Here is a 24,630-nt window from a genome sequence, read left to right on the forward strand (position 1 = left end):
ATTCCATTTTGTAACACTTTTTTCTTTCTTCACTGTACTCATTGTCCCTGTATTTTCTATTTTGTTCAGTCATGACTTACTTGTCTTTCCATTTTCAGAATTTCTCTTCCCTTCAATATCGCCGTACATAGGCACCAATGTCACCTTGTACAATGTGTCTGGCACAAGATTCCGCAGAACGGTGTTGGTTGACATCCCAGAAACCGTAGTCTGTGAAAAATTGTTATCAGATTAGCAAAAATGTTAAGTAAAACCACCCTACTAAAGATAAAGAGGTAGCTTATTCAAGTATTCAACCTACATGTTTACAGTGCTCAAAGTGATCAGTTTAGTGAGTCTTCAAATATCGCTTCTATACCGTATGAGAGAAAGTGTTGTTTTTGTACCTTGAGTTCAGGTCCTCCTGCTAGCGGGGCGTAGATGACAGTGTACTGGCGCACATCCCCCTCAGCTGGCTCCCAGCGTACCCTCAGGGAGTTGGTTGTCGGGTCAGTCACCTGCAGGTTCTTCACTCCACCCAAAGGCTCTGAGGAAGAAGAAGACACACATCAACATCACTCCAAGTAAATGTCAACACTAATGTCCTTAAGCCGTTACTGAGTAACATTTAGTCTGATATGGAAGCATACAGCTGTAATATGGGATATGGAAGCTTGTAGCTGTCAAAAAGCTGTCATTTCAAAATGAAACATTTTGACAGCTATATGCTTCCATAGTATGGGTTTCATGAACTAAAGTAAGTATTGAAATGCTTCACTCACTTGTCTTTCCCATCTCAGACTGCAGTATGCCCTCCACGTCTGGGTAGACTGGGACAACAGACACATTGTATTGGGTATCAGACTCCAGGTTACGCAGGATAAGGTTGGTGGTGCCCCCTGAGACTTGCTCCTGTTCAGGGCAAAGTGAAGATCAATGTTAGCACTGTATGACAATTACACAACCTGATTATAGTGTAAACATGACTGGGTTGACAGTAAAAGGAATGGAGAGATTAATAGGAGACGTACCATTTGCTCCTTCCCATCTGGCTGGGCCACATAGAAGACCTTGTAGTTGCGCACGTTACCGACAGCCGGGTCCCAGCGAACAGACAGACTGTTGATGGTGGGGTCGATGACCTTCAAGTTCTTCACTCCCCCCAAAGGGTCTGAGGCAGAGGAGACAATGTTATAGCATCACACTTACTGTACGAGCTGTTTGAACAAGTAGCAGACACATTTTGTTTTTAAGAATAAAAAATATATGTTTTTATTGTCACATACACTAGATAGGTGTAGTAAAATGTGTTGTTTTACAGGGTCAGCCATAGTAGTAAGGCGCCCCAGGCGTAAATTAGGGTTAAGTGCCTTGCTCAAGGGCACATTGACAGATTTTTCACCTTGTCGGCTCAGGTATTCAAACAAGCAACTTTTTGGTTACTAGCCAAACGCTCTAACCGCTAGGCTACCTGCCACCCTTATCATTTCATTTCACCCTGTCATTTCAACTCATTTAATTTCACCCTGTCATTTCAACTCACTTGTCTTTCCATTCTGAGACCTAGAGAGACCCTCCATCTCATGGTAGACAGGCACCACTGTCACAGTGTATTCCGTATCTGGATTCAGTTCCTTCAGAACAGTGGTGGTCGTTGTTCCAGACACCTGGTCCTGTTCAAGAAAGAAGAAGAAAGAATATCGGTCAGAATCAGAAAGCAATGTTGACTAGCTTTAGGGGAATACAACAGTCGAGGCTTGTGTCAAATGAGGGCCTCATTGTAATGAATTTCACCCTCCACCAGCCTCCATTGGAATAGACCATTCTCAGAGAATTAGGAGGGGTGTTGTGTTGGTGAGACTACCGGGACGTACCACGTCCTGCTCCCCGCCTGCAGTTGGGATGTAGACAACGATGTACTCGCGCACATTCCCCTCAGCTGCGTCCCAGCGCACGTTCAGGGTGCTGGTGGTGGGTTCAATGACCTGCAGGTTCTTCACGAAGCCCAGGGGCTCTGAGCACCAAGAGGAAACAGAGTAGCTTAGCCATCACGTTGATTTGAAAACCATTATATAGATTGTATGTCTGCAGATGAGCTAATATATTAATCTCTTACACTGTACAATTTGCCAGTGATAATCACTGGTCAATGACAGCACCATGTGCAATAATTAAGTGATACTGCCCGAGAAGCCGGTGTTTGGAGGATATATTGGCACAGGTGTTGAACCGTGCCAATATATCCTCCAAACACTGGCTTCGAGGGCATTATCTTTTTTATACAATGGGTTACCAACATATTCAAATATTTTGATGAATTTATTCATACTATTTCATCCTTCCACAAGATATAGTCCCGACACAAATGTAGGGTTGCTACCCAAGCCGGCTGGTCGTTCATTCTATCGGTTCGCTTGCCAGAGACGCGACCCAGTCATTGAGTCTTTTTCTTCTAAATCTATGGACGTGACAATTGTTTGTTCTAAATGTTCCATTGATGGCTGGCAACGTTCTTATCCCTTGCTTGCTAGCTAGCCAACTTCAGCTAACACAATCACGTCAAAGAGTGCAGCCAGAATAACGGCAAAGTAGCTGCATTTGCGTTTGTTTAAGCGCTTTTCTAGTGAATTTATTTGGGATATATCCATAACAATGAGCTAATGAGGAGCAATTTCTCCTGGCATAGAAAATTAGCTCTCTCGCCAGGACACTGTTCAGAGGAGCTAGCAAACTACACAGCTAACACAATTACAGCAAATTAGCTGCATTTCGTGTTTTCTATTGGCATTTCTTTGTATACAATATATCCATACAAATTATGCTGATTCAACTGGCTGAGAAAAGCGGCCAGGCTGTCTGTCTCGTCCCGACTCCCGACACATTCATTACTATTGGACAGCTGGAGATCGAATTTCAATATTGAAACAATGTTGCAAATATTGGAGAGACAGGCAGCAAGGTTAATACAAATCTCTGCTGTTGAAAACCAAATGCTAGTCTAAAATAACTGGGACATAATGTGGAGATCAAGTTTATAAATTGCCTGGCTGGGATGATGAGACAGTGGATTGTGCAGTGAGATGGAACAGAGTAAATAGGCATTTTAACATCATAGCCTTAGCCTGTGGTAACTTGTTGAATAGACACCAGCAGGAACGCAGTTTTAACCATCCAGGATTAGACCCACCTGTTATATAAAACCAGATAACGGGACAGTTGGAAAAGATATCGGGACAGTTGGAAAAGATATCGGAACCCCTTGCAAGTTTGCCTTCTCGTCAGGTCACTCGTCGACACTGACTGTTAATTAAGGAGATCGCATTGCATATCAAACACTAGGTTAGAAGCTAGCTAAATAGTTTGTCGCTAGCAAACCTGCGAATGTGTCAACTGAATAAAAAAATATCAGTTGCTAAAAACAGCTGGTCAAACTAGAACATGTGGGAGGATTTGCAGCATAGCGGCGGAGGGGACAAATTAATGTTCATCACTCACTACGTTAGGTCATCAGCTGCTCCAAGAAAATATGTCTCTGCATAAACAAATCTGTGCTAGCTAAGTTTTTTCCTCGTTGGACCTGCGTTTACAATGTATCCAATTTCAGTTTGTGTGGTTGTTGGTTTAGCTTTCTGTAACTTTGTAGCAAGTACGGTCTGCATATGTAGGTGCATATTGCATCATGATTGCAAGGTGTCCCGATATCTTTTCCAACTGTCCCGTTATCTGGTTTTAATGTCCATTCTAGAATGTCCTTCCATTCTGGAATGCCCTTCTGATTGGCTGGAAGGGCATTCTAGAATGGACATTAAAACCAGATAACGGGACAGTTGGAAAATATATCGGGACAGTTGGAAAATATATCGGGACAGTTTGAAAAGATATCTGGACACATTGCAATCATGATGCAATATGCAGGCCGTTCTTGCTACATATGCAGGCCGTACTAGCTACAAAGTTACAGAAAGCTATTGTATTCAACAATGCTGTGGTATAAGTCGTCGTTACTCACTTGTTGTTCCATCCTTGGCCTGGGTCTGACCATCTCCCTCGGGGTACACTGGCAGCACAGTGACTGTGTATTGTGTGTTAGGTGAGAGGCTCTTCAGAACTGTGGTGGTTGTGCTCTCTGAGACTTGCTCCTACAAAGTAGAGATAGATGGTGTCACACCAACAGCAGCTCCAACAGACATACTGGAACACTATGGCTGCATCCCAAAGGACACCCTATTCCTCACATAGAGCACTACTTTGGACCTGAGCTGGTTAAAAGTAGTGCATTATATAAGGAATAGGTTGCCATTTTGGATGCAGATGGTATCTCATACACCAGATCCACAAGATAAGGCTCATGTACCACAGTTGTTCTGTGGTCTGTAATACTACATGAACTACACTTCTACTGCTCCAATTTATCTCACCCTTATGTGGAGTTTATTTTGATGGGAGGTTTGATTGAGAGTGAAAGCTATGGCATGCACCACACGGAACAGGCCAATTCTAAACAGATTAACCAAACAATACTTTAGAGGATCTTGTTCCACATAAGTGGGCAAAACCAAAAAGTCAATTGCATTATAGTTGTGATCACAGAGCTATTTCACAGTCTGTTAGCGCCCACCCAGCCTGAACTCCATCACCGCTAGGCTACAACAGCACGGCGGCATGACACTTTGCTGCTGCCTCTCATCATGCTTACCACAGCAGACTAACCGCTAACGCTAAGTCCTTAACGTTCACTCCTCAACGCTAACTTCTCAAGTCGGGCTGACGAAATCCCCACTCCACAAAGTACGGCATGGAATGAAACACAATTCTTTCTTCCCACAGGATTGGAAGCCATTGTGTTAGGCTGGCACAAATGTCACATCACGTGTCAGTGTTGAGTAATAGGCCAATGGAGAGGCAGTGTGGTTAACAGTACAGTAGAATACTCACAATGATCTCAAGGCCTCCTGCGACGGGAGTGTAGATTATTTTGTAGCCCTGCACGTTGCCGTCGGCCGCGTCCCAGCTGGCGGTGAGGGTGGTGTGGGTAGGGTTGGTGACCTGCAGATTGGTCACTCCACCCAAAGGCACTGGGGAAAAAAATAACATGACTTTAAGTATGGTATTATGATTATGTGATTATTGGGGGAAATCAAGTAAACCATTATTTTATGTTTCTCCGTTTATATTTCCAATGTTCCCAAGGTTTTGCTCGCCTGAGGTAGAGTATCTCATGATAAGCTGTAGACCACACTATTTACCAAGAGAGTTTTCAACTATATTTTTCGTAGCTGTCTATATACCACCACAAACCAATGCTGGCACTAAGACTGCACTCAATGAGTTGTATAAGGCCATAACTAAACAGGAAAACGCTCATCCAGAGGCAGCGCTCCTAGTGGCCGGGGACTTTAATGCAAGGAAACTTAAATCCATTCTACCTAATTTCTACCAGCATGTTAAATGTGCAACCAGAGGAAGAAAAACTCTAGACCACCTTTACTCCACACACAGAGACGCATACAAAGCTCTCCCTCGCCCTCCATTTGGCAAATCTGACCATAACTCTATCCTCCTGATTCCTGCTTATAAGCAAAAACTAAAGCAGGAAGCACCAGTGACTTGGTTAATAAAAAAGTGGTCAGATGACGCAGATGCTAAGCTACAGGACTGTTTTGCTAGCACAGACTGGAATATGTTCCGGGATCCTTCAGATAGCATTGAGGAGTACGCCACATCAGTCACTGGCTTCATCAATAAGTGCATCGATGACGTCGTCCCCACAGTGACCGTACGTACATACCCCAACCAGAAGCCATGGATTACAGGCAACATCCGCACTGAGCTAAAGGCTAGAGCTGCAGCTTTCAAGGAGCGGGACTCTAACCCGGACGCTTATAAGAAATCTTGCTATGCCCTCCGACGAACCATCAAACAGGCAAAGAGTCAATACAGGACTAAGACTGAATCGTACTACACAGACTCTGACGCTCGTCGGATGTGGCAGGGCTTGAAAACTATTACAAACTACAAAGGGAAGCACAGCCGCGAGCTTCCCAGTGACACAAGCCTACCAGACGAGCTAAATCACTTCTATGCTCGCTTCGAGGCAAGCAACACTGAAGCATGCATGAGAGCACCAGCTGTTCCGGATGACTATGTGATCACGCTCTCTGTAGCCGATGTGAGTAAGACTTTTAAGCAGGTCAACATTCACAAGGCCGCAGGGCCAGACGGATTACCAGGACGTGTACTCCGAGCATGTGCTGACCAACTGGCAAGTGTCTTCACTGACATTTTCAACATGTCCCTGACTGAGTCTGTAATACCAACATGTTTCAAGCAGACCACCATAGTCCCTGTGCCCAAGGACACTCAGATAACCTGCCTAAATGACTACCGACCCGTAGCACTCACGTCTGTAGCCATGAAGTGCTTTGAAAGGCTGGTCATGGCTCACATCAACACCATTATCCCAGAAACCCTAGACCCACTCCAATTTGCATACCGCCCCAACAGATCCACAGATGATGCAATCTCTATTGCACTCCACACTGCCCTTTCCACCTGGACAAGAGGAACACCTACGTGAGAATGCTATTCATTGACTACAGCTCAGCGTTCAACACCATAGTGCCCTCAAAGCTCATCACTAAGCTAAGGATCCTGGGACTAAACACCTCCCCCTGCAACTGGATCCTGGACTTCCTGACGGGCCGCCCCCAGGTGGTAAGGGTAGGTAACAACACATCTGCCACGCTGATCCTCAACACGGGGGCCCCTCAGGGGTGCGTGCTCAGTCCCCTCCTGTACTCCCTGTTCACCCATGACTGCATGGCCAGGCACGACTCCAACACCATCATTACGTTTGCAGACGACACAACAGCCTGATCACTGACAACGATGAAACAGCCTATAGGGAGGAGGTCAGAGACCTGGCCGTGTGGTGCCAGGATAACAACCTCTACCTCAACGTGATCAAAACAAAGGAGATGATTGTGGACTGAGCACGCCCCCATTCTCATCGATGGGGCTGTAGTGGAACAGGTTAAGAGCTTCAAGTTCCTTGGTGTCCACATCACCAACAAACTATCATGGTCCAAGCACACCAAGACAGTCGTGAAGAGGGCACGACAAAGCCTATTCCCCCTCGGGAGACTGAAAAGATTTGGCATGCGTCCTCAGCTCCTCTAAAAGTTATACAGCTGCACCATCGAGAGCATCCTGACTGGTTGCATCACCGCCTGGTATGGCAACTGCTCGGCCTCCGACCGCAAGGCACTACAGAGGGTAGTGCGTACGGCCCAGTACATCACTGGGGCCAAGCTTCCTGCCATCCAGGACCTCTATACCAGGCGGTGTCAGAGGAAGGACCTCAAAATTGTCAAGCCACCCTAGTCATAGACTGTTCTCTCTGCTACCGCACGGCAAGCGGTACCGGAGTGCCAAGTCTAGTTCCAAAAGGCTTCTCAACAGCTTCTACCCCCAAGCCATAAGACTCCTGAACAGCTAATCATGGCTACCCGGACAATTTGCACTGCCCCCCGACCCCCACCCCGTCCCCCTTTTTTACTATGCTACTACTCTGTTTATTATTTATGCATAGTCACTTTAACTCTACCCACATGTACATATTACCTCAATTACCTCGACTAGCCGATGCCCCCCCACATTGACTCTGCACCGGTACCCCCTGTAAGGGATCGGGGGTTGGCTGGGTCTAGACAGAGTCTGACACTTCCCCGATCTACAGAGAGGGGGAGTCATCAGACTCGATCTGGTTCACCTGAGTTCTGAGCACACCTGTCCGTAATTAGGGTAGGATATAAGGTGTGCTCAGAAGTTCAGTCGGTGCGAGGTATTGTTCCATTGTGACTTGCTAAGCGTTTTGTTCCGAGAGAGAGAGAGAGAGTTTGTTGTTTTTTGATTACCCGTGTATCCGACCTGTGCCTTGTTGTTTGACTCCCCGAATTGCTTAATCCTCTGCTTGTCTACCCCAGTGATTACCGTCCTCTGATCCTGTGCCTGTGCCCCCGACTACGACTAAGCCCGCTCCCTTGGTACCTCTGCCTGTCTCTGCCTGGCCGGTTTTGACCACAGCCCGCCCGACCACGATTAAGCTATTCCCTTGTCTGTACTCAATAAAGCATCGCTATTCTGCGATTGGATCTTACCACTCTGTCCGAGTATTCATTACACCCCCCTGTATATAGCCTCCCTACTGTTATTTTATTTTACTGCTGCTCTTTAGTTATTTGCTTTTATTTTTTTTGCTTAACACCTTTTTTATTTGTTTTACTTTGCATTGTTGGTTAAGGGCTTGTAAGTAAGCATTTCACTGTAATGTCTACACCTGTTGTATTCGGCGCATGTGGCAAATAACATTTGATTTGATTTGATTTGAAATCACCTTTCGAGATTGCATACTACCACTTCATTTGACATTGCTACTTACGTGTCTTTCCATTCTCAGCCTGCCGTTTCCCCTCTCTGACGGGGTAGATAGGTAGCACTGATATTGTGTAAGGTGTGTCAGGCTTGAGGTTCCTCAGAACGATGGTGGTGGTGCTTCCAGGTACTTGCTCCTGTTTACAAGCAGGTGGAAAGTGATTTTAATTAGATGACTGATTACAGATTAAATGCTTTATCGAAGTGTATTAGCTTAAGGCTATTTATGAGGTCATAAGGTGAAAGAGACCTACCATTTCCTCTGGTGTTCCTCCAGCCACAGGGGCAAAGAAGATCTTGTACTGACGCACAGCTCCGTCCGCTGGGTCCCAGTCCACCTTCAGAGAAGTCATGGTGGGTTCAGTCACCTTCAGGTTTTTCACTCCACCCAACGGTCCTGGTGAGGAAAACAACAAAATATAGAAAACCTGTTCTATGTCCAGTAGAACTCTCTTATCTCATTGATAATCATCTTACATTGCAAACTCAGTTTACAGAAGGTTATTGCTACCAAAAAAAAGAAAGAAAATTGTTATTTTGTGGCAGCAATGACATTCTACACTTCCATACCGTACAGACTAAGTTCTCTTAAAAGGACAATACAAAAAGTGAATACAAATACACACTATACAGTGGGTACTAATGACAATTTATGCAATTCATGGAAGTTATGCTTGGTCTGGCATCTGAGGCGTACTGCGAACATGGAAGTGCGTATTGGAATGATTGCTTCGATGTCAGCCAGTCTTACTTGTCTTTCCGTTCTCAGACTGCCTCCTGCCCTCTGTCTCTGCGAAGACAGGCACCAGTGACACAGTGTAGAGGGTGTCTGTCAGGAGGCCTCTCAAGACAGTACTGGTGGCAGTGGCAGCTACAGTTTCCTAAAGATTATACAAACACAACCAAACTATTAACCTCTGTCCACTCCCAACACACCCACAATTAATTTTATGGCACACAATGTGGAAACAACACTTTCTACACTGTCAGCTACAGCAGAATCCTACCATTGCCTCAGCAGCTCCACCGGCAGCAGGTACATAGAAGACTTTGTACTCTTTGACTTTCCCGTCGGCTGGCTCCCAGCGCACGTTCAGGGTGGTCATGGTGGGGTTGATCACCTGCAGGTTCTTCACTCCACCAAGAGGCCCTGAGGAAGAAGACACATCAACATCACTCCAAGTAAATGGCGTCAATATCCTCAAGCCGTTACTGAGTCGAACTGATTCAATATGAATGCATATAGCTGTTTTCAAAATTGAATTTTGACAGCTATATTAAAGCTGTACCAAACAAGGCTTAAATATGGGGCTGTCACTTTCAATGATTGAACTTGGTATTGCATGGAATTAAAATCCACTAATGAAGAGCTATCCTCACTATTGATGATACTCTGAAATGATCCATTTCTCCGTCCCTCATCCCAATGTCAGCCTGTCTTACTTGTCTTTCCGTTCTCAGACATTTTCTTGCCGTCTCCCACGTTGTAGACAGGCACCACTGAAACGGTGTAGATGGTGTCTGGTGTGAGGCCCTTCAGAACGGTGTTGGTCCCAGCCACAGTCTCCTTACATTACACGTGCACAATACAACTATTAACACCTGCCCACTCCCAACTTAACAATAACTAATGTTATATAAATCACAAAATATGACAAGCAACTATATTCCGTCAAACAGGAGTGTATAAGGATTATGAGTACAATGGTACTCATACCCTTGAAAGTAACCACACTTTCTACACTGTCAGTTACCAGTCCTACCATGCTCTCAGCTCCACCGGCAGCAGGCACATAGATGACTTTGTACTCTTTCACTTTCCCCTCGGCCGCCTCCCATTTCACATTCAGTGTGACCATGGTGGGGTTGGTTACCTGCAGGTTCTTCACTCCATCAAGAGGCTCTGGACACACCAACCAGGGATATAATAATATAACTTTATACTGATTGACAGTACTTATTAAATTACTATCTCAAAGTACTTAATAAATTGCTATATTATCTTATGTTAACTTATCTTATCTTATGGAGTTTGTATGAAGTTCAAATCCAGCAATAAAGAGTTATCCTCTCCATTGATGGAACTAATGTCTTTTAAGAAGGCCATTATTCAGTCCCTGAAACTTTATACTGATTGAACATAGCATTGCAAGGAGTCTGTATGAAGTTTAAATACAGACTCAATGGAGAGGTATCCTCTGCATTGGTGGTTATTTATGGATGTATGGATTTACTCCATAAATCAGCTTTTAAGAAGGCCATTAGTCAGTCCCTGAAACGTTATACTGATTTAACTAATGTCTTTTAAGAAGGCCATTAGTCAGTCCCTGAAAAGATCACTTAATAAGTGATCTTTAGAAGATCTTTAAAGATCTTTAGACTTAGCTGTCAGACAGTCTTACTTGTCTTTCCGTTTTCAGACTGTTTCTGTCCATCTCTCACTTCGTAGACAGGCACCAGTGAGACGGTGTAGAGGGTGTCTGGAAGGAGGCCTTTCAGAACAGTGGTGGTGGCAGTGGCAGCTACAGTCTCCTTTACGTTACACAAACACATCACAACTATTAACGTCTGCCTACTACCAACATGCCTATACAACTCTGTTTGACTGAAGATAGTTGTTTGCCATATTGTGTGATTCATAAAACAAACAACTTCAAACAATACATTAATACGCTATTTCTCATTTAATTTTGGGATGTGAATTGTTGGAATATTTTTTTACACAGTCAGCCAACAGTAAGCTGAGAGACTTCCTGCCAGTCCTACCATGCTCTCATCTCCACCGGCAGCAGGTACATAGATGACTTTGTATTCTTTCACTTTCCCGTCGGCCGCCTCCCATTTCACATTCAGGGTGGTCATAGTGGGGTTGGTCACCTGCAGGTTCTTCACTCCACCAAGAGGCTCTGGATTAAACCATACAGTGCTTTAATATGGGGTTTTAAACATTTTACTTTACATTGAGTGAACTGAAATCAAAATACTGTACAAAAGAGTTATCTGCTTCATTGGTTGTACTCTAAAATTATACATCTATTAGGAGAATGTTGTAGGTGGTTTCTGGTCTTTTATAGGTCTGGTGGTTCCAGAGTTCCTGTTGTCAGGGCCACTTACTGGTCTTTCCTTGGCCTGAGATGTCTTTGGCCTCTCCGCTGGGGTAGATAGCTGCCACGGTGACAGAGTAGGGAGTGTCAGGTATCAGCTTCTGGAGGATTACACTGTTCTTCTTTCCTCCCACCTGGGTCTGTTTGGGGGACAACAACAAAGTCAGAGGCTTTTCTTTGTCTCTGGGAGGAGAAGTGAAGTGAGAACATCTCACATCGATGTTAAAACAGTAATTTATTAGAACAGGGTGACAGATGGATGACAAGTTACACTCTTTTAATGGTTAGGGCTGTCCTCTCACCGAAGACGTGGATGTTAATTAAGGCAGCCCTCCGCACCTCTCTGATTCAGAACGGTTGGGTTAAACGCGGAAGACACATTTCAGTTGAATGCATTCAGTTGTACAACTGACTAGGTATCCCCCTTTCCCTTTCCTCAGCTCAGAGACAAAAAGCCCTGAAGTTCATTAGCTCACCACTGGGCACAAACTGGTGAAATCAACATTGTTTCAACGTAATTTGTCACCGTATTGTGACGTGGAATCTATGTGGAAAATACATTGCATTTGAAAAAAGTAATCAACGTTTGTTTTGAGGGTGAAATTTCAACCACAGCATTATGTCATCATGGTAACCAATTTTCAACATTGACAAACCTTGTATAAATATGTTGAATTTGTACCTTTGAAACAACGTCAGATCTTCAACGTATAAGAAAAAAACAATAGGCTGGGTAGCACCTCCTACTGGAGAGTTGATCTATCTACAGCTACCTTTTGGTCTCCCATCAATGGTTTTAACCAAGCCCAGCTTAGCTTTGATATTTGTCACCGACTGTTACCGATGTGCTATCGTGAGAATAATTATTGAGAAATCTCCACTTAATAGATTCTCTGTTGCTATCAAAGTCATTTCCAAAGGGTAGATCTAACAGAGCAAATTAAATGTAACCATACTTTATCAATCATATATCAATCATATAGGCCTATTTAGGCCTATCTATTGTTTGGAAAGTCATCAACGGCTATTGTATGAATTCAACCTGGGATTCAACTAAACATAGACAATACTGTACATACAGGCCTAGGGTTTCAATCTTTGGTTAATTTAGTTTTTTTTTTTTACACTTTAAAAATGTGAATTAAAGAATATGACTAAATGAAGTCAAACTGTATTTAAAGTGCCTTTAAAGTTTGATTTGATTTATTCCTACTAATGAAGTTTTCCTTCAAAATTGTTGCTCAAAGCTGTGCGCATAGTGGATGTTTAAGCACCACAATAGAGACAGACCGCGCTACCGAGAGCGTGTGTGCGTGTTGTATGTTGCGCTTAAAAGGGTCTGTGCGGTGAAGAAATGGAGATGTAATTAATGGCATCAAAACAATTAACGCCATTAAAAATGCAACGCATTAACACATTATTAACAATAAATAAATAAAATATCTAACATTGTATTCCCATTTGAACTTTGTTGTGCTTTTAAATGGTTGAAAGTGCAGTGATAACACATTTACGTGACAACTAAACCAAAAATTATACATTGATTTTCCATTGGAATTTGGTTGTGCTTTTAGATGGTTGAAAGCATAGCGATACCACATTGAGAATTCAACAAACTTTTGACTGTCTTTTTTGAGTGGGTGAAAATAAGTTGTAATCTCATTGATGAACGTATCAACCAAATATTACCCAATTGGGGCGGTTGGGGCCAAGCAGAGTTCTTCAACACTGTCACAGGGAAGCCATCCAAACATGACCAATGTAAACTCTAAAGCTCTTACATCAATTTTTACTTTTACGAGGCTGTGGAGCATGAACACGGTTTCTCCCCGAGCCCAGGGAACTCTCTATAAATCAGCCAATAACTTTCCCCTCATTTCAGTCTAGCAGAAACAAAACCAGTGTTCCCCAAGGATGAATTATTTACCCAAAGCCATTTGTGTGAACAGAGTTGCTCATTCAAACACCTTATACAAAGAACAATTGCCTTTCTTTCACTACTCTGTTCATAAACTAGTAGTGTATAAAGGGAAGATTCATTGGTCTTGAGGGACACTAGACATCATGGAAGAACAATTTCGTAATACTACAAGCCAATGTTTTAAATGTATCCTGTCATTTGGAACTACAGATGTAGGATCTTACTTTGAGCACTCTTTTGTTGCTGCGAATTTTCCTGCACCGCAGGAAATACAGATGAGCTTTGTGATTTACATAAATTCACAGAAAATTCGCACTAACACACGGTTATATTAACAGCATTACACTTTTCATTTAACCAATTTTTTCCCAGCTAATAGCCTAACCACCGATCAAGCAACATTATGGACTAAACGGTCAAATCCTGTCGCTGCAAGATTATTTTGTTGCGACAATACTGGTCAAATTAAGATCCTACAACTGTACAGTAAGCAACATCTATCAATGGCATGAAACGTTATAGCCACAGAGTGGACGACATACAATAGATGTTCCATTGTATTTGCTTATGTCTGACATATTCATTTAGCAGATCACCTAAACTACACATCCACTTTTTGTATTTCGACATCACTATACCATTATATAAGAGACAGGCACTTGAGGGTCCCAAGAGTGAATGTCATGCCTGGCGTATATGGCTTATGTTAAATCAAAGTCTGTAGACCACAACATCACAACAGCAGTATGTCTCCATACTGTTTTAAGTGTACAGCGATACTATAGTATAATTACAATGATGTGCTATGATGGGATTAGATAGACATGCAACAGCTCTGTCCCATGGTGTCATGTTGAAATCACAGTTTAGAGAACTGATACAATGTTTGGGGTAACCTGTCATAACTTCTCAGACACTTAAAACATTTTTAACCAACCAAATTCTTTTCATATATGCGCATCGTCTACCGAAAGACTAAAAAAAATGTATTTCCTAACAATTTCCATCGCTGATCACATTGAAGTTAGGAATGTGGGCTTGGCTGCCAGATACAGACCTCCTTTAAGTACACAAACAGACTGGATAGGAGGACAAAGTCATAATCCTAATGTCAAACTAACAATGTGGAGGAAGACAAAATAGCCTGCCGTTACTACTCACTACTCTTGTCAGTGGGGAGGACACCACTTGTGGATCCCAAGAGGAAAGGGACTTCATATTACAATAAACCAATTCAGAAATGCTTCAGTACTTTTATGCGAACGGAATTAGCCATTTGTCTTTAAAGGTCTAATGCAGCCATTTTTATTTCAATATCAAATCATTTCTCGGTAACAATTAAGTACCTTACTGTGATTGTTTTCAATTAAATTAGTAAAAAAGGGAAAAAAATATCTTCTTAGCAAAGAGCAATTTCTCAAGCAAGAATTTTGCTAGGATTGTCTGGGAGTGGTCTGAGTGGGGAGGGGAAAACTAGCTGTTATTGGCAGAGAGGTTTGGAACTCTCTTATCGGACTATAAACTCCATCCCACCACAACAGGCTGGCATTTCATGCAGACTTTTGAAACTGCTCTTACACTAAAAGGGCATTATATAAAAATCAAGTTTTTTTACTGCACTGGGAAGTACTTACGGTTTCATCATTGGGGTTAAACTAGCTCAGGCACGTTGGAGAAAACCTCAACCAGATACCGGCACATTACACTGGTAACAACTAACGTCACTCTATATTGTAGGTAAGTGAACTGAGAGATATCATACTGTCACGACTTCCGCTGAAGCTGCCTCCTCTCCTTGTTCGGGCAGGCTTCAGCGTTCGTCATCACCGGCCTTCTAGCCACTGCCGCTTCTCATCTCATCATTCCATTTGTTTTGTCTTGTTTTTACACACACCTGGTTCATATCCCCTCATCAGTCCCTGTATAAGTATTCCCTCTGTCTTTGTGTGTGATTGTTTCCATGTGGACGTGTCGATAGCTCGGTGGATCTTTATGTACTTTTTCACCGGGAAATTCACCTGTGTGTTTTGTTTTCCCCAGTGCGCCGTTAAGCCGCACTGTAGTTGTTTTACGCATTCATGCGAACCGCTGTATTGGCCAAATAAACCATTATTTTGTGATTTACACCTCCTGCGTCTGACTCCGTCCAAATCACCCGCTACAGAATCACACACCCAACAGTATGGAATCAGTGGAGAATGTGCCTGGAGTTGTTGAGCGGGTCCGGGAGCATTCCAACATGTTAGCCAGCTTGGGCGAAGCGATGGATCGGGTTCTCCAGGTCGTCCAGCGCCTGGAGAGGAGAGGACCCAACCCTGCGGAACCAGCTGAGCGACCGGATCCAGCCACCCACACCCCAGCACCCAGAGGTATTCGCTTGTCTCGACCGAGGGAATACGACGGGACAGCGGCCCGCTGCCAGGGTTTCCTCCTGCAGCTGGACCTCTATTTCACCATAATCAGCCCGGCTCCATCGGATCGGGAGAAGGTGTCCGCCCTCGTCTCCTGCCTCTCGGGGAAAGCCCTGGAGTGGGCCAACGCGGTCTGGAGTGAAGGAGGAGACGCATTGGACAACTACGGAGAGTTCGCTTGCCTCTTCCGGGCAGTCTTCAATCATCCCCCGAAGGAAGAGAGGCGGGCGAGCGTCTAGTCAATCTGAGGCAGGGGACGAGGACCGCGCAAGACTTTGACCTGGAGTTTAGAACTCTAGCAGCTGGGTCCAGGTGGAACGAGCGGGCCCTCATCGACCACTTCCGATGCAGCCTGCATGAGGACGTCCGAAGGGAGCTAGCCTACCGGGATACCACGTTGACCTTCAACCAACTGGTGGACATGGCCATCCGGTTGGACAACCTGCTGGCTTCGAGAGAACGTCCTGAAGGGGCCTGCCCGTTTCACCCCCCTTCAACCCGGATCACGGGTGGTGCAGCGATCCGGGAGAACAGAGAACGACAGATTCAGTGTCACTCTTTTGGCAAAAGAGGACATTCTGCTGCATGATGTCGTCAGAGTTCTTCTGGTTCTGGAGGCGGCAGGCAGGGCACTCTCGTGTCACCCTAGGTAGCACAAACCCACACTCGTTCAGAGCCCACTGCTGTGCATTTCACCATCCATGTCAACTTCCCTGATTATACGGTAGTTCCCCAGTGTAAGGCGCTGGTAGATTCATGCGCAGCTGGGAACTTTATGGACAGGTCTTTAGCTCTTAGTTTACGTATTACATTGGTTCCGCTGTCCATTCCATTGCCCATCAAAGCACTTGACAGTCGACCATTAGGGTCAGGTTTTGTTAGGGAGGTTACAGCACCAGTCACTATGATTACACAGGAGACCCATAGGGAGCAATTCACCTTTCATATTGAGTCCCCTGATTTCCCTGTTGTGTTGGGCCTTCCCTGGCTAGTACTACACGACCCCACCTTTTCATGGCCGCAGAGGGTTCTCACGGGGTGGTCGCAAGAGTGTCAGGGTAGGTGTCTAGCTGTTTCCGTTGGTGCGACCATGGTGGAAAGTCCAGACACTACCTCCACAGTGCGCATTCACCCCGAATACCTCGACTTGGCCCATCGGGCGGGGGGTTGCGCAATAAACCTCCGGTTAGACGCTGTGCCTCCCAGGAGTCATGTATATCCCCTGTCGCAGGCTGAAATTGAGGCTATAGAGACATACGTCTCCGAGTCCCTGCGTCAGGGGTTCATACATCCCTCCACTTCACCCGCCTCCTCAAGTTTATTTTTCGTGAAGAAGAAAGACGGGGGTCTGCGCCCTTGCATTGATTACCGTGCACTTAATCAAACTACCATTCGCTATAGTTACCCTCTACCCCTCATCTCCTCTGTTATCAAATCAATGCATGGGGCATGATTCTTCACGAAATTAGATCTCAGGAGTGCGTACAAACTGGTGCGTGTCCGGGAAGGGGACGAGTGGAAGACAGCATTTGAAAACCTGGTGATGCCATACGGGTTGATGAATGCTCCATCAGTCTTCCAGTCCTTTGTGAATGAGGTGTTTCGGGACATGCTTGGTCGCAGTGTGGTGGTCTACATCGATGACATCCTGGTGTATTCCGCTACGCGCACCGAGCATGTGTCCCTGGTTCGCAGAGTGCTGGGCCGACTGTTGGAGCATGACCTGTATGCCAAGGCAGAAAAGTGTCTGTTCTTCCAACAATCCGTCTCCTTCCTTGGATACCACATCACCACCTCAGGTGTGGAGAGGGAGGGAGACCGCATTTCAGCCATGCGTAATTGGCCGACTCCAACCATGGTAAAGGAGGTGCAGCGCTTCATTGGCTTTGCCAATTACTATCGGAGGTTTATCCGGGGCTTTGGCAAGGTCGCAGCTCCCATCACCTCTCTGTTGAAGGGTGGGCCGTCCCTGCTCCGCTGGTCTGCTGAGGCTGACAGGGCTTTCAGTAACCTGAGGGCTCTGTTCACCTCAGCCCCGGTACTGGCCCATCCTGATCCATCATTGCCGTTCGTAGTGGAGATGGATGCGTCCGAGGTAGGGGTAGGCGCTGGCCTATCCCAACGCTCGGGCACGCCACCCAAGCTCCGCCCCTGTGCCTTCTTCTCTAAGAAGCTCAGCCCGGCGGAGCAGAACTATGCCGTTGGTGATCGGGAGCTGTTGGCTGTTGTCAGAGCCCTGACAGCTTGGAGGCACTGGCTCCAGGGGGCGAAACACCCTTTCCTCGTCTGGACTGACCACCGTAACCTGGAGTACATCCAGGCAGCGAAGAGGCTGAATCCTTGCGGTTTGATTTCACGCTGTCCTATATACCAGGCACAAAGAACATGAAGGCAGACGCACTGTCACGGCTGTACGACACAGAGGAGAGGCCCATAGACAACACCCCCATACTCCCGGCCTCCTGCATTGTGGCGCCGGTGGTGTGGGTGGTGGACGTGGACATAGAGCAGGCATAATGCACAGAGCCATTTCCACCTCAGTGCCAAGCTGGGCTGCGGTACGTGTCGTCTAGTGTCCGTGATCATCTTATCTATTGGGCAAACAGGTCCCCCTTCTCTGGTCACCCAGGCATCGGCCGTACAGTGCGCTGCCTGACCGGGAAGTACTGGTGGCCTACCTTGGCTAAGGACGTGAGGGTGTATGTCTCCTCCTGCTCGGTGTGCGCCCAGAGTAAGGCACCTAGGCACCTTCCAGCGGGTAAGTTACATCCCTTACCAGTTGGGGCCATTGTCCCACTTATCAATTGACTTTCTAACTGATCTTCCCCTCTCTCAAGGTAACACCACCATCCTGGTCATTGTGGACCGCTTCTCTAAAGCCTGCCGCCTCCTTCCTGCCGCCTCCTTCCTCTGCACGGCCCTGCAAACTGCGGAAGCCCTGTTTACTCACGTCTTCCTGCACTACGGGGTGCCAGAGGACATAGTGTCTGACCGGGGTCCCCAGTTTATGTCTAGGGTCTGGAAGGCGTTCATGGAACGTCTGGGGGTGTCGGTCAGCCTGACCTCTGGGTTTCACCCCAAATCTAATGGGCAGGTGGAACGGGTGAATCAGGATGTGGGTAGGTTCCTGCAGTCCTACTGCCAGGACCGGCCGGGGGAGTGGTCAGTGTTCTTGCCATGGGCCGAATATGCCCAGAACTCTCTCCGCCACTCCTCCACTAACCTATCAACATTTCAATGTGTTTTAGGGTATCAGCCGGTCCTGGCACCATGGCATCAGAGCCAGACTGAGGCTCCTGCGGCGGACGACTGGTTTCGGCGCGCAGAGGAGACGTGGAACGCCGCCGACGTCCATCTCCAGCACGCCGTGCGTCACCAGAAAGCCAACGCTGACCGCCACCGCAGTGAGGCCCCGGTCTTTGTACCGGGTGATTGGGTCTGGCTCTCGACCCGGAACCTGCCCCTCCTCCTGCCCTGCCGGAAGCTGAGCCCGCGGTTTGTGGGGCCGTTCAAAGTCCTGAGGAGAGTTAACAAGGTTACGTATAGGTTGCTGCTCCCTCCTGATTACCGTATTAACCCCTCATTTCACGTCTCTCCCCTCAGGCCAGTGGTGGCTGGTCCAAACCAGGAGTCTGAGGTGCGGGAGGTCCCTCCGCCCCCTCTGGACATCGAGGGGGCCCCGGCATACTCCGTCCGTTCCATCCTGGATTCGAGGCGTCGGGTGGGGGGCTTTCAGTACCTTGTGGAGTGGGAGGGGTACGGTCCGGTGGAGCGGTGCTGGGTCCCGGTGAAGGATGTCCTCGAACCCTTCCTGTTGTGGCATTTCCACCGTTGCCATCCGGCTCGCCCTGCTCCGCGTCCTCCTGGCCGTCCCTGAGGCCGGTGTCGGCACGCTGCTGGAGCTGCGCGTCAAGGGGGGGGGTACAGTCACGACTTCCTCCGAAGCTGCCTCCTCTCCTTGTTCGGGCAGGCTTCAGCGTTCGTCATCACCGGCCTTCTAGCCACTGCCGCTTCTCATCTCATCATTCCATTTGTTTTGTCTTGTTTTTACACACACCTGGTTCATATCCCCTCATCAGTCCCTGTATAAGTATTCCCTCTGCCCCCCATGTCTTTGTGTGTGATTGTTTCCATGTGGACGTGTCGATAGCTCGGTGGATCTTTATGTACTTTATCACCGGGAAATTCACCTGTGTGTTTTGTTTTCCCCAGTGCGCCGTTAAGCCGCACTGTAGTTGTTTTACGCATTGCTGCGAACCGCTGTATTGGCAGAATAACCATTGTTCTGTGATTTACACCTCCGTCCAAATCACCCGCTATACATACCCAGAGGGCAAAGGATTTAGAGGTTAGTTCTGGGTCGCCATTACTTATCAGTTACTCACAATACACTCATAGCCATTGCAAAACAGTCTGGGAATTGTTAACAGATTACTTCAAATGTTTTCAAGAAACTACTGGAGGGTGTGTGTTGTACTTACAGAGAGAGCTTTGCCTCCAGCCACAGGTTGGAAAGAGATCTTGTAGTTCTGGACGGGGCCTGGGGCATGGTCCCACTTCACTGTCAGAGTGACCGTGGTCGCATTGAACACCTGCAAGTTCTGCGGAGGTCCAGTTGGAGCTAGGAACACATTACAATCAATACACTGACCCAAGACAGTGGTGGTTTATATAAAATGGCTGCAGGGCACATTAGACAGCCTTTACCAATCCTCCATGATCACATGGGGTTCAGGAGGCTGGATGAAGCAATGATGATGAGGATAGGGGGTGAGATGATGAGAACACATGATTTGGTGACGAGAACACATGATTTAGTGATGAAGTACATTTAAACGACACGATGGAGAGTGAAGCAGCCAGTAAGGTTACTGTACTATATGGCACATGCATTTCCAATGATGGGGATATTGATGAGGAATGACATTGTGACATGATGAGGATTGACATTAACGACACGAGGAACGACAATGTTATGACATGAAAAATGACATTAATTAAATGACATGAGAAATTATATTATGACAAATGGTTGACAATAAGGTGTCTGTGGTGGAACATTCGGCCGCTGCCGGGTCAGTAGTCACACGTTTGCATTTGCTGCTCTTTCAAGGCACAGCAATGCACATGCAGATTTATTTTATAAAAGTGTGTTTTCCATCAACAACACTTTAATTATTGTTCGCATTACCATTATAATCATAATCATGAACATTACAACGACAATGTCCTTCTACGTTTCAAATAACATACCAGGTGTAGTCATCTTTAACACTGGAAAAAGAAAACGTTAAGAGAACAACAGGGGAAGAACAAGGTTATTTCAATACGCTGTGGACCACATCTGTGGTCTAAATTTAAAACATGAATGTAATTGATAGGAGGATGAGAGAGGAGAAGAACAGAAGGGTGAACCTACATGTGCGCTGACTGCCAATCAGGTCCTCGCTCTCTGACTCGTCTGGGTAGATGGCCGTGACGGTGACATCATACAGGGTGTCCGGGTCCAGGTTCTCCAGATTATGTGACGTTTCATCACTGTTCAGGATAGCCTGGAGAGATGGATGGAGAGAGAGCGGGGGAACAGGTAGAGGGGGACAGCGAAAGAGAGAGAGTGGTGGGCAGAACAAGACGAAGAGAGAGGGAGACGGAAAGAGAGGGAGAAATAGAGAGGGAGACAGAGAGAGGGAGACAGAGAGAGAGGGAGAGATAGAGAGGGAGAGAGGGAGACAGAGAGAGGGAGACAGAGAGAGAGGGAGAGATAGAGAGGGAGAGAGGGAGAGATAGAGAGCATAAACGGTCCCAGTCCACTCTATAGCAGTAAATAGACCAGAATCACCAATCACCATCGGCTGGAGTAGATCAACATACATATTGGAAGTTGTTCTCTCCCTTCTTGGTCCAGCCGATTCGGTAGAGGGCCACGTCTGGGGCCCCGTGTTCCCATGTGGCCCTGAATGAGGTCTGGGTCACCTCGGACAACTTCAGGTTCTGCGGGGCAGGAACAACATCTGTACACATGGACGGAGATGTGAGAGAGGGAGACGTGATTATTATGAGGAAGTCCTGAGAGATGAGGCAAGGCCATTTCATTCGTCAGAGGGGCTGTGAACCATGTGAGGAACGTTTTAGCTGTGAGTCCATTTTATAGATCAATGGCCAACAAACAGGTTTTGTGTGTGTGTGTGTGTGTGTGTGTGTGTGTGTGTGTGTGTGTGTGTGTGTGTGTGTGTGTGTGTGTGTGTGTGTGTGTGTGTGTGTGTGTGTGTGTGTGTGTGTGTGTGTGTGTGCGTATATGTGTGTGTGTGTGTGTGTGTGTGTGTGTGTGTGTGTGTGTGTGTGTGTGTGTGTGTGTGTGTGTGTGTGGAAAACAACATTTCCTCAAATCATCTGGGATTAATGATGAACAAGGCCCCATGCAGTGAGCGATAGCAGACTCGCACACAAACACACAAAGTTTGTAGGCCCATATACAATTAACTAGACTCACACACACACACACACATACATACATACAGCCTCAGAGAACAGTGACTTGATGTTTGGGCTTAATCTAGAAAGACGAATGACTGAAGAAGAGGCTAAATCCAAGGAGGGCCTGCAGACTCAACTCTCACCATCCAGACACACTCATACAGTGGGTATAGAAAGTCACCACCCCCTTTCAAAGTGTTCACCTTTTGTTGCCTTACAGCCTGAAATGAAAACACATCAAATTAGACTTTTTCCGGCTTTATTTACTTAGAATTGCAATTGCAAACTTGCTGAGGTATAACCAGTTACCCTTCCAGATCACAAATCAAGCTAATTGGCTTCCATCTGTGATAAATTGTAGTGACTTTGATTAGTTCCGAATAAAAGCAGTTGTTCATAGAGGACTCCACTGCTTAGTAGTGCAATTCAATGCAAAGAATCCACTATGGACGGAAAGGTACTTTCAAATGATCTACGAGATAAAGGGGATGGATATACAAATATTTCAAAGGCTTTGCCTATCCCTCGGAGCACAGTTAAGACCATTATTAAGAAGTGGAAGGCGTATGGCCCCACCCAGACCCTGCATAGATCAGGCCGTCCCTCCAAACTGGATGACCGGGCAAGGAGGAGACTGATCAGAGAGGCTACCAAGAAGCCAATGGCGACATTGAAGGAGCTTCAGGCCTTTATGGCAAAGACTGGTCAATGTGTGTATGTGACCACAATATCACAAGCGCTCCACAAATCTGGCCTCTATGGGAGGGTGGCAAGAAAAAAACCACTCCTCAAAAAAAGCCACATCAAGTCTCGTTTGAGCTTTGCCAAAAAGCACATTGTAGATTCCGAGGCCAAGTGGCAAAAGGTGCTGTGGTCAGATGAGACCAAAATTTAACTTTTTGGCCTGAACGCAAAACGATATGTCTGGCGAAAACCCATTACATCTTTCCACCCGAAGAACACCATGCCTACAGTAAAGCACGGTGGTGGCAGCATCCTGTTGTGGGGGTGTTTCTTTTCAGCAGGGCCTGGAGCACTTGTCAGGATAGAAGGGAAAATGGACAATGCAAAATACCAACAGATTCTTGAGGAGAACCTGCAGCCCTCTGCCAGGAAGTTGAAAATGGGAAGATGGTTCACGTTTCAACATGACAATGACCCAAAGCACACCGCCAAAGCAACCGTACAGTGGCTGAAGGACAAGAAGGTGAATGTCCTTGAGTGGCCTAGTCAGAGCCCCGACCTAAATCCCATCGAATCTGTGGAATGACTTGAAGAGTGCAGTCCATGAGCGGTCACCATGCAATTTGACTGAGCTTGAACAATTCTGCAAGGAAGAATGTGCAAATATTGCACAGACTACATGTGCAAAGTTAGTAAAGACGTATTCAAAGAGACTCATGGCTGTAATTCAAGCAAAAGGTGGTTCCACCAAGTATTAACTCAGGGGGGTGTGCACTTATCCAAATAGGGTATTTTACTGTTTTACTTTAAATTAATTTTCAGAGTTTTTTAGATAAAATTTTTTCACTTGGATATTGTGGGTTACTACTGTGTGTAAATAAAGCCGGAAAAAGTCTGATTTTATGTGTTTTCATTTCAGGCTGTAAGGCAACAAAAGGTGAACATTTTGAAAGGGGGTGGTGACTTTCTATACCCACTGTATATCTAGTCTACAGCTCATCAGCCAAATGATAAATCACACAAACGGTTGTTTACCTGTAATGGCTTGTCCAAGCATTGGGTTTCCAACACCTGCGTCGTAAACTGGGGTGACAGCAACATCGTACTCAGATTGAGAGATGAGGTTGGCAAGAGGCAGGGATGTTATATCGCCATTGACTTCAACCTGGCAGAAAGGAGATATAAGGATAATGATTTTAGGAACAACAAACAATTAACAATATTATTTTTGCTGAAGAACTAGCATGAACTAGCACTACTAACATGAACATACAGTTGAAGTCGGAAGTTTACATACACTTAGGTTGGAGTCATTAAAACTATTTTTTCAACCACTCCACTAATTTCTTGTTAACAAACTAAAGTTTTGGCAAGTAGGTTAGGACATCTACTTTATGCATGACACAAGTAATTTTGACACACAATTCCAGTGGGTCAGAAGTTTACATACACTAAGTTGACTGTGCCTTTAAACAGCTTGGAAAATTCCAGAAAATGATGTCATGGCTTTAGCAGCTTCTGATAGGCTAATTGACATAATTTGAGTCAAGTGGAGGTGTACCTGTGGATGTATTTAAAGGCTTACCTTCAAACTCAGTGCCTCTTTGCTTGATATAATGGGAAA

The 24,630-nt window shown here is 45.9% G+C and overlaps 1 protein-coding gene across 1 annotated transcript in view; it reads right to left on the bottom strand.

Moving 5' to 3' along the window:
• The window catches only part of col12a1b (collagen, type XII, alpha 1b), a gene marked incomplete at its 5' end in the record, with an annotated part of 114,163 nt that overhangs the window by 45,945 nt on the left and 43,588 nt on the right, over positions 1–24,630 (bottom strand). Inside the window, 22 exons of the mRNA XM_084150766.1 lie at positions 81–210; positions 387–526; positions 762–891; positions 1,011–1,150; positions 1,523–1,652; positions 1,854–1,993; positions 3,989–4,118; positions 4,915–5,054; positions 8,420–8,549; positions 8,667–8,809; positions 9,164–9,293; positions 9,420–9,562; positions 9,856–9,979; positions 10,176–10,315; positions 10,815–10,944; positions 11,179–11,318; positions 11,527–11,656; positions 20,330–20,469; positions 21,102–21,122; positions 21,268–21,400; positions 21,720–21,859; positions 24,042–24,171. Coding sequence (XP_084006892.1) covers positions 81–210; positions 387–526; positions 762–891; positions 1,011–1,150; positions 1,523–1,652; positions 1,854–1,993; positions 3,989–4,118; positions 4,915–5,054; positions 8,420–8,549; positions 8,667–8,809; positions 9,164–9,293; positions 9,420–9,562; positions 9,856–9,979; positions 10,176–10,315; positions 10,815–10,944; positions 11,179–11,318; positions 11,527–11,656; positions 20,330–20,469; positions 21,102–21,122; positions 21,268–21,400; positions 21,720–21,859; positions 24,042–24,171 — 2,854 coding nt within the window. The remainder of the gene's footprint in view (positions 1–80; positions 211–386; positions 527–761; positions 892–1,010; positions 1,151–1,522; positions 1,653–1,853; positions 1,994–3,988; positions 4,119–4,914; positions 5,055–8,419; positions 8,550–8,666; positions 8,810–9,163; positions 9,294–9,419; positions 9,563–9,855; positions 9,980–10,175; positions 10,316–10,814; positions 10,945–11,178; positions 11,319–11,526; positions 11,657–20,329; positions 20,470–21,101; positions 21,123–21,267; positions 21,401–21,719; positions 21,860–24,041; positions 24,172–24,630) is intronic.

This window comes from Coregonus lavaretus (assembly GCF_964263955.1).
Source record: "Coregonus lavaretus genome assembly, chromosome: 33".
NCBI classification, from domain to species: Eukaryota; Metazoa; Chordata; class Actinopteri; order Salmoniformes; family Salmonidae; genus Coregonus; species Coregonus lavaretus.